Source organism: Tachyglossus aculeatus, chromosome X2 (assembly GCF_015852505.1).
Source record: "Tachyglossus aculeatus isolate mTacAcu1 chromosome X2, mTacAcu1.pri, whole genome shotgun sequence".
NCBI lineage: Eukaryota > Metazoa > Chordata > Mammalia > Monotremata > Tachyglossidae > Tachyglossus > Tachyglossus aculeatus.
Genome location: NC_052100.1, coordinates 28,474,288 through 28,488,391, shown reverse-complemented (window position 1 = coordinate 28,488,391; position 14,104 = coordinate 28,474,288). Strand labels below are relative to the sequence as shown.

General features: G+C 45.0%; 1 protein-coding gene across 1 annotated transcript in view; it reads right to left on the bottom strand.

Moving 5' to 3' along the window:
- The window catches only part of CDKAL1 (CDK5 regulatory subunit associated protein 1 like 1), a 340,204-nt gene that overhangs the window by 74,522 nt on the left and 251,578 nt on the right, over positions 1-14,104 (bottom strand). Inside the window, exon 12 of the mRNA XM_038770667.1 lies at positions 4,988-5,168. Within this exon, the coding sequence (XP_038626595.1) occupies positions 4,988-5,168 (181 nt within the window). The remainder of the gene's footprint in view (positions 1-4,987; positions 5,169-14,104) is intronic.

Below are 14,104 nucleotides of genomic sequence, written 5' to 3'. Positions count from 1 at the left end.
GACCATCTGAATCTCCCACTGTCTCTTGTGGGAACATCCCTTATTTCACACCTGTCTGCTGTGCGACCCTGGGCAAGTCACTTGACTTCTACGTGCCTCAATTACCCCATCTGAATTCTTCCATTCGATCGTATGTATTGAGCGCTTACTGTGTGCAAAGCACTGTACGAAGCACTTGAGAGAGGACAATATAATAAACAGGCACGTCCCTGCCCACACTGAGCTCACAGTCTAGAGGGGGAGACAGACATTAATAGCAATCAATACATAGATACAGAAATAATCTGTAAAATGGGGATTAAGATCAATCAATCAATCGCATTTATTGAGCACTTACTGTGTGCAGAGCACTGTACTAAGCACTTGGGAAGTACAAGTTGGCAACATATAGAGACAGTCCCTACCCAACAGTAGGCTCACAGTCTTAAAGGGGGAGACAGAGAACAAAACCAAACATACTAACAAAATAAAATAAATAGAATAGATACGTACAAGCAAAATAAATAAATAAATAAATAGATAAATAAATAAATAAATAAATAAATAAATAAAGTAAGATGGTGAGATAGCTTGTGAGCCCTATAGGACAAGGTAGGTTGTGACTCCTATATGAGGCAGGGACCGTCTCCAAATAATAATAATAATAATAATTGTGGTATTTTTAAATGTTTACTATGTGCCAGGCACTGTACTAAGTGCTGGGGTGGATACGAGTCAATCAGGTTGGACACAGTCCCTGTCCTACATGGAACTGACAGTCCAAATGGAAACCTTCTACAAACCTTAGCACACAGTAAATGGTTAATAAAGGCCAAAAATCCAAGAGCTCTTGATCCCTTGTGGATTTTTAACGGCCCTCAGAGCAACTGGGATATTTCAAAGAATTGCACTAGCACCAAAGGGCAAGTGTGCTTTAGTGTCCTGGTGAAAAAATGCTTGGATGCAGACGCTCGGGCAGAGGGAAGCAGTTGGAAAAAAATGCTGCTTCTCTACCTTAACAAATCATCATCATCATCATCAATCGTATTTATTGAGTGCTTACTGTGTGCAGAGCACTGTACTAAGCACTTGGGAAGTACAAATTGGCAACATATAGAGACAGTCCCTACCCAACAGCAGGCTCACAGTCTAAAAGGGGGAGACAAAACCAAACATACTAACAAAATAAAATTAATAGAATAGATATGTACAAGTAAAATAAATAAATAAAATAAACAGATGGTATACGCTTGCCCCAAACCACAATCTCAGATCGAGACTAAGTCCAAAAGGGGAGACCTTCATTTGGTTCGTTAACTTCGGAAGTCACTCTAAGGATGGACTCCCTTCTAAAATCCACCCTGAGGTCACAAAAGTGTGTTTCAGTCCCACATTACAGTTTTTCATACATCAGACGCATATAATAGGCAGGAAAGACTTACGTGGGTTTTTCTTCCCATTCTTTTCTAAAGCTTAATAAACCTCACTCCTCTATCACAACCGCAGAGGAAATTGGATGGAAATATAATAATGACGACTTTTCCGAAGATTTGATGCGATTACGCCACGGCTGGGATCCCTTCATTTGACCTCTGCTTGCCATTTTAATGACTGAGCGCAAAGATCCCTAAGACCCCGATGGCAATGTGGGTCATGTGGCAATGAGAAGCAGCGTGGCTCAGTGGAAAGAGCCCGGGCTTTGGAGTCAGAGGTCGTGGGTTCAAATCCCGGCTCTGCCAATTGTCAGCTGGGTGACTTTGGGCAAGTCACTTCACTTCTCTGTGCCTCAGTTACCTCATCTGTAAAATGGGGATTAAGACTGTGAGCCCCGCATGGGACAACCTGGTCACCTTGTACCTCCCCAGCGCTTAGAAAAGTGCTTCGCACATAGTAAGTGCTTAGTAAATGCCATTATTATTATTATTATTATTATTATTATTATTATTATTATTACAGCACTCTTCACACTACATAAGCGCTCACTGAACACGACTGACTGACTGCCTGGCTGCCTGAGCTGTTTATGGGCCGGGAACCTTTCTGGTAATTCTGCATTGTACTCTACCAAGCACTTAGTACAGTGCTCTGCACATAGTAAGTGCCCAATAAATACAATTGACTGATTGGTGACCGTGTACAGAGCACTGTACTAAGCGCTTGGGAGAGTCCAGTGCCACAGTGTTGGCAGACCCATTCCCCACCCCCAGTGAGTTTTCTAGACTGTGAGCCCACTGCTGGGTAGGGACTGTCTCTATATGTTGCCAACTTGTACTTCCCAAGCGCTTAGTACAGTGCTCTGCACACAGTAAGCGCTCAATAAATACGATTGATTGATTGATTGATTGATTCTAGACTGTGAGCCCACTGTTGGGTAGGGACCGTCTCTATATGTTGCCAACTTGTACTTCCCAAACGCTCAGTACAGTGCTCTGCACACAGTGAGCGCTCAATAAATACGATTGATTGATTGATTGATTGATTCTAGACTGTGAGCCCACTGTTGGGTAGGGACTGTCTCTATATGTTGCCAACTTGTACTTCCCAAGTGCTTAGTACAGTGCTCTGCACACAGTAAGCGCTCAATAAATACGACTGAATGAATGATGTCTAGATACGAGCCTTTCCCTGTGTTGACAATGCTCTAAGAACCATTTACTCCACCGGCCTTGCTCAAGGTGAAATAAGCCACTCTGGTCCCAAAAGCTTCCAAAACCAAAGCTTGGGAATATTTAGTTCCTGGAGAGCGAGGCGCGCCCGGCTTCCTTGGAAAGCGCCTTGGAACTCTTGGAAATTAAAAAGAGATTAATCTCGAACCGACACAGGGATTAGCAGCCGCTCGCTTGCCAGTGGGGAGTGAAAAATCGGAACTGGCAAGGGGGAAGGCTGGGTGACAGGAGGGTAAATACGGAGCCGCCGCGGTGCCAGGAGACTTGGCATTTGCCGTGCGACGCCAACTGCTGTTTGCGCCCGCCGTGTACGCGCGTGTGTGTTGGGGGGGGAGATGGGAATGGGAGGGTGAGGAGATGAGCCGCCTGGTTCAGGGTAAGTAGGGGAGGGGGCAGGATACTTGCGGGTGAACGTGGAGCCGTAGTGTCAGGCTGTGAGGGCGGTGGGGTTTTAGGAAAGCGCGTGAGAAGCCGGCTGTTTATCTGCGGCCCGGAAAGCTCCGCGGGCAATCTCAAGACCCGCACGCCCGCTTCGCCCAGAAAGAACCACAAAAATTGCCGCATCGCCCTAAATACGATTGAATGAATGAATGACTGACTTGCTCCCTTCATTCGTGGGAGCCCCACAGCACTGAAGTCCAGATTTATTTTTATTTTACTTGTACATTTATTTGTACAATAATACAAATTATTATTGTACAAATAATACAATTTATTATTGTATTATAATAATAAATTTGTCCCCCTCTCCATCCCCCCCATCCTACCTCCTTCCCTTCCCCACAGCACCTGTATATATGTATATATGTTTGTACATATTTTTTTACTCTATTTATTTATTTATTTATTTTATTTGTACATATCTATTCTACTTATTTTATTTTGTTAGTATGTTTGGTTTTGTTCTCTGTCTCCCCCTTTTAGACTGTGAGCCCACTGTTGGGTAGGGACTGTCTCTATATGTTGCCAATTTGTACTTCCCAAGTGCTTAGTACAGTGCTCTGCACATAGTAAGCGCTCAATAAATACGATTGATGATGATGATGATTTATTTTACTTGTACATATCTATTCTATTTATTTTATTTTGTGAATATGTTTTGTTTTGTTCTCTTGTCTCCCCCTTTAAGACTGTGAGCCCACTGTTGGGTAGGGACCGTCTCTATGTGTTGCCGACTTGTACTTCCCAAGCGCTTAGTACAGTGCTCTGCACACAGTAAGCGCTCAATAAATACGATTGATTGATTGATTGTCTCTATATGTTGCCGTGTACTTCCCAAGCGCTTAGTACAGTGCTCTGCACACAGTAAGCGCTCAATAAATATGATTGATTGACTGATTGATTTCTATTCATGTCTGTCTCCCCCTCTAGACTGTAAGTTCATCATGTGTGGGGAATGTATTATACTGCTATAGTGTACTCTCCCAAGTGCTTAGAACAGTGCTCTGCACACAGTAAGCGCTCAATAAATACAATTGATTGATTGATTTCTATTCACGTCTGTCTCCCCCTCTAGACTGTAAGTTCATCATGTGTGGGGAATGTATTATACTGCTATAGTGTACTCTCCCAAGCACTTAGAACAGTGCTCTGCACACAGTAAGCACTCAATACTTGGAGAAGCAGCGTGGCTCTGTGTAAAGAGCCCGGGCTTTGGAGTCAGAGGTCATGGGTTCAAATCCCGGCTCTGCCAACTGTCAGCTGTGTGACTTTGGGCAAGTCACTTAACTTCCCCGTGCCTCAGTTACCTCATCTGTAAAATGGGGATGAAGACTGTGAGCCCCCCGTGGGACAAACTGATCACCTTGTAACCTCTCCAGAGCTTAGAACAGTGCTTTGCACATAGTAAGCGCTTAACAAATACCATCATCATCATCATCATCAATAAATATGACGGAAGGCAGAGCGCAATTTGGGATTCCTGGAAATGGAATCTGCTTTGGCTGAAAATCCTCTCTGATGGATTTCTTGTTCTGAATCAACCCTCTGGGGTGCTGGGATCTGGATGCATTCATATCCTGCCCACTGGGAGAGTCACAAAATAATCATAATAACGATGGTATTTGTTAAGCGCTTACTATGTCTCAAGCACTGTTCTAAGTGCTGGGATGGATACAAGCTAATCATTTTGGACACAGTCCCTGTCCCACGTGGGGCTCACGGTCTTAATCCCCATTTTACAGATGAGGGAACTGAGGCACAGAAAACTGAAGTGACTTGCCCAAGGTCCCAAAGTGGCTGGGATTAGAACCCGGGCCTTTCTGAATCCCAGGCCCGTGCTCTACCCTCTAGGCCAGGCTGCTTCCTTACCAACATTAAGGAGGGCGAGGGGAGCCACTTACCACTTGCGCGGGAACTTGCGGCATTTTTGCGGCGGGGGTCCCGGGCCGTGGGTAGAACTGGTTGATAAAGAGGCTGGGGAACTTGTAATCCTCGACCAGTTTCACCGTGTCTTGGAAGTCTTCATCCGTCTCCCCGGGGAAGCCGCAAATGATGTCTGTGGCGATGGTGATTCCCGGGACCCTAGGAAATCCAAGAGGAAACTATGTAGAAGGAAGCCTTGGTATCTCTCCATCACCTCGCCCCCTCCTACCTCACCTCCCTTCTCTCCTTCTCCAGCCCAGCCCGCACCCTCCGCTCCTCTGCCGCCCCTAACCTCCTCACCGGGCCTCGTTCTTGCCCGTCCCACCATCAACCCCCAGCCCACGTCCTCCTCCTGGCCTGGAATGCCCTCCCTCCGCACATCCGCCAAGCTAGCTCTCTTCCTCCCTTCAAAGCCCTACTGAGAGCTCACCTCCTCCAGGAGGCCTTCCCAGACTGAGCCCCTTCCTTCCTCTCCCCCTCGTCCCCCCTCCATCCCCCCCATCTTACCTCCTTCCCTTCCCCACAGCACCTGTATATATGTATATATGTTTGTACATATTTATTACTCTATTTATTTATTTATTTTACTTGTACATATCTATTCTATTTTATTTTGTTAGTATGTTCGGTTTTGTTCTCTGTCTCCCCCTTTTAGACTGTGAGCCCACTGTTGGGTAGGGACTGTCTCTATATGTTGCCAATTTGTACTTCCCAAGCGCTTAGTACAGTGCTCTGCACATAGTAAGCGCTCAATAAATATGATTGATGATGATGATGACCCCCGGCCCACGTCCTCCCCCGGCCCGGAATGCCCTCCCTCCGCACATCCGCCAAGCTAGCTCTCTTCCTCCCTTCAAATCCCTACTGAGAGTCACCTCCTCCGGAGGCCTTTCCAGACTGAGCCCCCTTTTTCCTCTCCTCCTCCCCCCACCCCCAACCCTACCTCCTTCCCCTCCCCACAGCACCTGTATATATGTTTGTACAGATTTATTACACTATTTTACTCGTACATATTTACTATTCTATTTATTTTGTTAATGAGGTGCATCTAGCTTTACTTCTGTTTATTCTGATGACTTGACACCTGTCCACATGTTTCGTTTGGTTGTCTGTCTCCCCATTCTAGACTGTGAGCCCGTTGTTGGGTAGGAACCGTCTCACCTGTACATATGTTTGTACAGATCTATTACACTATTTTACTTGTACATATTTACTATTCTATTTATTTTGTTAATGAGGTGCATCTAGCTTTACTTCTATTTATTCTGATGACTTGACACCTGTTCACATGTTTCGTTTGGTTGTCTGCCTCCCCCTTCTAGACTGTGAGCCCGTGGTTGGGTAGGGGCCGTCTCTATATGCTGCCAACTCGTACTTCCCAAGCGCTTAGTACAGTGCTCTGCACACAGTAAGCGCTCAATAAATATGATTGAATGAATTTAGCTGTAATTCTATTTGTTCTGACGACTTGACACCTGTCCACATGTTTTGTTTTGTTGTCTGTCTCCCCCTTCTAGACTGTGAGCCCGTTGTTAGGTAGGGACCGTCTCTATAGGTCGCCGACTTGTACTTCCAAAGAGCTTAGTACAGTGCTCTGCCACAGTAAGCGCTCAATAAAAACAACTGAATGAATGAATCCACCCTGGCGCTGAGTAGGTTGCCCGGCACATGGTAAGCGCTTAACAAATACCACAATTGTCATTATTATTCTGATTTCAGCTCCTGTGGAATTGCACGTAATGTACAGTGGGAAGACGATGATCCAAATGCTAATCATTGATCGGTCACCTCAACCTCGGCCAGTTTGGATAATGGGCCGATAAAGGCACCTGCCGGTAAAGGCCCATTTTCACTGCACTGATTCAAATTTCTGAATATCTAAGCCAACCTCAGTCGCAGATGATTCATTTGATCAGCCTTCTCTCGCATACCTACTGAGGAAATAAAGGCAAAAGGAATTTTCTTACAGCTCTTCCATTTTTTTACGGCTTCCTCTAGGACACTTGACAATATTTACTTGGAACCATTAATGCCGGGAAAGGAAAAAGGTCCCTAAATTATATAAAAAAATTCCACCCCTATAGCAATTAGCAACGGAATGGCAACATCTACACTGCTTAAGAAATAATCAGTCCTAATTGCACTGTTGGAAATAGGTAGCCACATGCAAGGCAGTCACAGATTCAGTGTCAATGGTTTCATGGCAAATTTATTCTTTAGAAAGCAGCCACTGCCTTTCCCTCTGAAGTTGTGATCTCCTCCTCTCCTCAGGTGGTACAGTTACAGTGGACGTGGTTATAAGGAGACGGATTAAACCCTGGAATCACTGGATTTGCTCAGAAAGAGCATTAGGAGAGAAGCAGCTAATGAGAAGGGAGATGATGTTCCATAAGTCATCTGGTCTGATCCATCATAAGCTACGCTAAAACGTCAAAATGAAGGTAGAGCAGAGATGAACTGTGACAGTGAGTGTAAAGTTTACGAAACTTTAAGAACTCCTATGATTAAACATTCTGCCTAAAAAGCAGCCCCATATTTCCAAACTAAGGCTTTGTGTTAACATTTCAATTTGCCTGAAAGGCTAATAGTGTTAAAACTGCAAGAAAAAACCAAACACAAGTGTGTCAACGCAAACTGCGAGTTGAGACTAATCTTTGATCGTCTTGGATTCTGATCACCAGAGCAATGGCTTTCAATCCTTCAAACAAGTTTGTAGGAATCATTTCTCCTTTGGGATAAGTCTCCTGGAAAAGGCGGCTCACTTTCCAGGTCTTCATTTATTTATTATAGTATTTGTTAAGCACTTATGATGAGAAGCCACGTGGCTTTCAGTTCAATCAATCAATGGTATTTATTGAGCGCTTACTATCTGCAGAGCACTGTACTAAGCGTGTGGGAGAGTACAACACACCAGAATTAGCAGATACGTTCCCCGCCCATAACGACCTTGGCCTACTGGGAAGACTCGGGCCTCGGAGTCAGAAGTCCTGGGTTCTAATCCCGGCTCTGTCACGACTGCTGTGTGACCTCGGGAAAGTCACTTAATTTCTCTGTGCCTCAGCTCCCCTGAGGAGTCAATACCTGTGCTCTCTCCTACTTCGACTGTGAGCCCCACTTGGGTAAAGGACTCTGAACTGATTACCCTGTATTTACCTCAGCACTTAGCACAGTCCTTGATACATAACAAGAGCTTAACAAACACCCCAACAATAATTATTATTGCGGGGCGGGGGCACATCAGAGAAGCAGCATGGTTCAGTGGAAAGAGCCCGGGCTTTGAAGCCAGAGGTCACGGGTTCAAATTCCAGCTCCACCACTTGTCAGCTGTGTGACTTTGGGCAAGTCACTTCACTTCTCTGGGCCTCAGTGACCTCATCTGGAAAATGGGGATTAAGTCTGTGAGCCCCACGTGGGACAACTTCATTACCTTGTATCTACCCCAGCGCTTAGAACAGTGCTTTGCACACAGTAAGCGCTTAATAAATGCCATCGTTAATATTATTATTATTATTATCAGGGGTCAGGATCAGCCTTGCTAGAGTCCCCACAAGACCACCCTTCAAATATACTCCAGATATACCCAGGGAGGGGAAAGTGTGACTTTAGCCCCATCTCCTCAAAACATCAAGCACTTAGTACAGAACAGTGCACATAGTAAGCGCTCAATAAATGCGACTGAGTGAATGAACACATCATGCCCGAAGAAGGCTTGCAATCATTTTGATTGCTCTTTGACAGTGTCCCTTCTTCCCCAAAGTCAATGATTTTCCTCCACCTGATCCCAATTCACCCCAGAGGTTTCATTATTCTCTTATCTCAAGGTTTCCAGGCCAGGGATCAGTGGATTATAGCAAGAGTTGGCTTCCGATTAAAGCTTTATTTCGCCTGCTGAAATGAGTAGGTATTCATTGTCTTCTCCCCAAATAACCTCCCACCGAGTTTTGAGTTTTGCTTCAATCTCCCCAGACCTCAGCTTGTGACTTCCTCAGTCACCTGATAGGATCCTCTCCCTCCCTCCCTTCCATCTCTTTCCCAAGTCCCAGTTGGAGTCAACACCCAGTCCCGAGGCTGAGGCTCCAAAAGCCCAGGCTTGCATTTGAAAAACAACCTAGCACAGAACAAATTTCTGGAGTTCAGGAGATTTTTTTTCCTGTCTTTTCACCTTGGACCAGTGGGTTGAGTAAGTGTTTGTATTATCTGTAATTTTCAATTATCCACACAAAGGTTCCCCTCCATTAGTGTAGATAATTGAGAGGGTACTGTATTTCAATCTCTGTGCCTGTTTCAAGTTCTCTGAAAGACTCACTTGCTTGTCTATTTCACCCTCAAATGCTCTTGGGATCTCTTCCCTTAGAGGCATGGCAATAACGGTGAGCCCCACACCTACTAAATTAATGGAGTTTAATCAGTTTTTTTGGGGGGGTGGGTGGTATTTAAGCACTTATGTGTCCAACACTGTTCTGAGCACTGGGGTAGGTACAGATTAATTAGACTGGACAGCATCTCATTCATTCATTCGTTCAATCGTACTTATTGAGCACTTACTGTGTGCAGAGCACTGTACTAAGCGCTTGGGAAGTACAAGTTGGCAACATATAGAGACGGTCCCTAACCAACAACGGGCTCACAGTCTAGAAGGGGGAGACAGACAACAAAACATGTGGACAGGTGTCAAGTCATCAGAATAAATAGAAGTAAAGGTAGGTGCACATCATTAACAAAATAAATACAATAGTAAATATGTACAAGTAAAATAGAGTAATAAATCTGTACAAACATATATACAGGTGCTGTGGGGAGGGGAAGGAGGTAGGCCGGGGCGGGATGAACAGGGGGAGAGGAAAGATGGGGGCTCAGTCTGGGTTTAAGTAGGAGGAAGAACAGGTACTGAATCCCCATTTACAGTTGAGGAAACTGAGGCACAGAGGCACGAAGTGACTAGCTCAAGGTCATGCAATTGGCAGAGCTGGGATTAGAAACCAGGCCTTCTGACTCTACTCTTTCCACTAGGCCGTGTTGCTTCACCCAAAAATAAAATACCTAGTTCCCTAACACGACTTGGGCATTGCCTCTTAAAAAGTCTGTTTCCGGCGCATTCCTGGGTTCATCCTTAAAATAGGGTGTCACCTTTTTTATTATTAATGCGAACTACAGTGACCAATTCAACCCCTTGTTCAGCTGCTTAAATCACAAAGTAGGGTCTTTAGAAAGAGAATCGCGGAGTATTTTTCAGTCAGCATCAATCAATCAGTGGCATTTACTGAGCAACTGATGTGCGCAGAGCACCGGTCTAAGCACTTGGGAGAGTACGGAACACTGTTCTAAGCACTTGGGAGAATACAATCAGGGAAGTTGACACGGTCCCTGACCAGGACAATGGGTGTGAGGTGAAAACCTAGGGAATGCCATAAGAAGCTGAAGGAATGACAGGAGGTTTTTTTAAAGCTAAAGCGTGGCCCTGTAGTAAATCTCCCGAAGCTTCCGAAGAAAAGCCACAACAGAGAATTCGGATGGAAAATTGTCCATTAGAAAAGACATATTTCATATCACCCAAGTAATTCAACAGCCATTATAGCCATGCAGTGAAAAATGGCCAAAGAGATGGGAAAGAACCTCAAAAACCAGCCACCCAGAAAGAGAAGTGGAATGTCTTAGGGGAAAAACCGAAACAGACCAGAAAAATAAATCTGATGTCGAGAGTTAAAGAGCCTGAAATATTTCTCCCCTAATTGACTAAACCTGGCATCATCTGTAAGCTCTAGAGCTCTGTTTCGAATGAAGTCGTGGGCATCTCCATGGATAGCCAAGAAATGAATACAGAGAAAATCCTCATTCTCTGACACCTCCAGTCGGACAGCAAATATTCTGTTCCAGGAGGGGAGCTTCCTTGCACAAAAATATATCACTTTAAAAATTAAAACAGCACTAGAGATTTCTTATAACATTAAAAAGACACTCATTAATTTTGACAATGCTGTTATACTTTAGATATTAAAGCAATTTTTACGATATTGCTGGTAACCACGAAAACATTTACCATCCTGGGTCTCGGTAACCCCGTCCGCAGATGAAGGTTCCTGTTTCCATGGCAACATGAATTATAAGGTTCAATCAGGCTAGATTCGGTAATGTGTGTTTTTCTCTTACCCAAGGTGAAAAGGAAATGAAACATTTTGAAAATTCATAGGAGGCAACAAATGTCTGAATTCCACTTGGAGATAAGGCGATAATTAGTCTGGTAATTAGAATTCTTTCTGGATGGGATTATTTTACACACAATGGAAATCCAGGTTGGGAATGAAAGCAAGGACCAGGTTGTATTCAGAATTAATTAAGCCGAACCAATACGCCATTCCTATAAAATGGCACAAAAGCATACCTCTTCTAAGATTGCTTCTGAATAAAAGAAAGATGGATTTTAGGCCAGGCCAAAGAGATAAAGGGGGTGAAATAAGTTCATTCAGGAGAAAATCTAATTACAGTTAAAAAAAAAAATCACCTTTTCTCTCTTACTTTCTTCTTTCCAGCATCTGAAGAGACGATTCCCATTAGCGGAATCAATTACGTGACTTAACAGCACAGAAAGAAAACAACAATTTTTGATCCCAAATCCTTAAATGAGAGAAAATGGGATGCACTGCCTTTCCACATTTTAGGGAGGGAAAACCATTTCCGAGGACTTCTGAATGCCTGACAGCAATTGGGAGCTGTCTACGTAGCAGATTCCAGGGCTGAGTAATCGGGGGAAATTATACAGCTGCCCTCGGTTGCCACCGAACCCACGCCCAAAGAAAATATGGAATTAGAAGAACTGCGGCCTTTAAAAGAGGTTTTCCTGGAACAAACGACTCAAAAGCCATTAGCCAGGTATCATTTCTTGCAACCCGCCACCCTGAAATTACATTTTTACCACCCTTTCCTAATGCACACCGATTAGGGGATGCAATTCAATTCTAGATTGCTAGTTTGCATAGAAAAAAGTAGGATCATACAGAATGATATCTCTACTTCAATCCTTTAATGTTAAGTAGGAAAAACTCTATTTACCATGACTGAGTATGACCCTGAAGGCCGGAACACGTAATAATAATTGGGATTTCTGCTAAGCACTTATTACGTGCCAAGCACTGAACTAAGTGTTGAGGTAGATACGAGATAATCTGATCCCACATGGGGCTCACAGTCTAAGTACGAGAGAGAACAGATATTGAATCCCCACTGTGCATATGAAGGAGCCGAGGTTCAGAGAAGTTGTGTGACTGGCCCAAGGTCACAGAGCAGACGAGTGGCAGAGCTGGGATTTAGCACCCCGGTCCTCTAACTCCCCAGGCCCACGCTCTTTCCACTAAGCCAAGCTACAGAGAAGCAGCGTGACTCAGTGGAAAGAGCCCGGGCTTTGGAGTCAGAGGTCATGGGTTCAAATCCCAATTCCGCCAACTGTCAGTTGTGTGACTTTGGGCAAGTCACTTCACTTCTCTGTGCCTCAGTTACTTCATCTGCAAAATGGGGATTAAGACTGTGAGCCCCCCGTGGGACAACCTGATCACCTTGTAACCTCCCCGGTGCTTAGAACCGTGCTTTGCACATAGTAAGCACTTAGTGAATATCATTATTATTATTATTATTACATGTGGCCCGAGTTCCTGAATCTTCTCAGTGAGGCCTGAAACCATGGGATCCAAAATTATTTCAGGAACCAATTAGATGAATATTTTCTGAAGGGCTTTCCCGAGGCTGGGAATCAAGTTTGGAGGACTACTTGCTACCTTCCTAAGATTGGGATGCAAATATCTGTTTTACTGATGGATGCCTACTTGCTGAAACAAAGGAGACTCCGAGTCATCTCGGAGAAGCAGCGTGGCTCAGTGGAAAGAGCACGGGCTTTGGAGTCAGAGGTCATGGGTTCAAATCCCGACTCCGCCACTTGTCAGCTGTGTGACTTTGGGCAAGTCACTTAACTTCTCTGGGCCTCAGTTACCTCATCTGCAAAATGGGGATTAAGACTGTGAGCCCCCCGTGGGACAACCTGATCACCTTGTAACCTCCTCAGCGCTTAGAACATAGTAAGCGCTTAATAAATGCCATTATTATTATTATTATTATTATCTCCTTGTCGGTCAAGTTCAGTCTGATACAGGCTCAAGGGAAATCAAACCCTGCTTGGCCCTGGAATCCTCAATGAGGGACCCTCAGTGGGAACTTGGAAAATGTTGGCTGACTGGTGCAGCCCTCCATCGATCCTGGCAGCAGCGGGGGAAAGATCAGAGTCCGGAGATGCAGCGACATTTGCTTAGGGGTGCTGAGAAAGTCCTGCCAATATCACAGTGGCCATTTTCCGACCTCAGTGGCCATCAGCGGGTCACCGTGACATTTTCTTGGAGGGCTTGCTGGCCCCGCTTGGAATCAGAGAGGCCAGAGGCAAATGTCAGCCTCAGAGAGAGGCCGGGCCCTGCCATGACTGGTGGGGGGAGCAGGAGCTGAGATCTGAGGTGAGTGGAGGGAGGGGAGAGGAGAGCGGGTGACCGGAGAGAGACCGAGAGACACAAATGGGCCAAGGCTTGAGGACTAAAGAAGCCTGAAGAGAAGACTGAGAGAGTGGGGAATGCAGGACAATGCAGGGAAGCTGGAAGGAGACATAAACCCAGCCTGGTGGCTGCAGTCTGTCACTGACTGGACTCGCCAATCAAGGCACCCCCTTGGACCGATTATGCTGGCAGATTTGAACCCATGGAGGTCATTGCCAGGAAGTAACCTCTCGCCTTGTAAGGGGATTTGGGGAGGGAAAGGTGGCTGAGAGAATGCATTTTTCCTTGTCCCAGGAGTGACCAGACAGGTCCTTGCGTTCAGGAAGTGGAGAACGGGCAAATTCCCCCGCTCTCCCCACCCCCTTCTCCTCTCTTCTTTCACATCCTCTTCAGCGTGCCAAAGGAAGGCGCTCAAAATGGAAAGAGGTTACTGGCCTCCTCTTTCCTGGTTTCTCCATAAAAGAACCAGCCCAATAGTTGGGCCATACAATCAATCAATGGTAGTTACTGAACTCTTAACAATAATAATAATAATGATAATAAAAATGGTACTCTTTAAGCATTTATTAC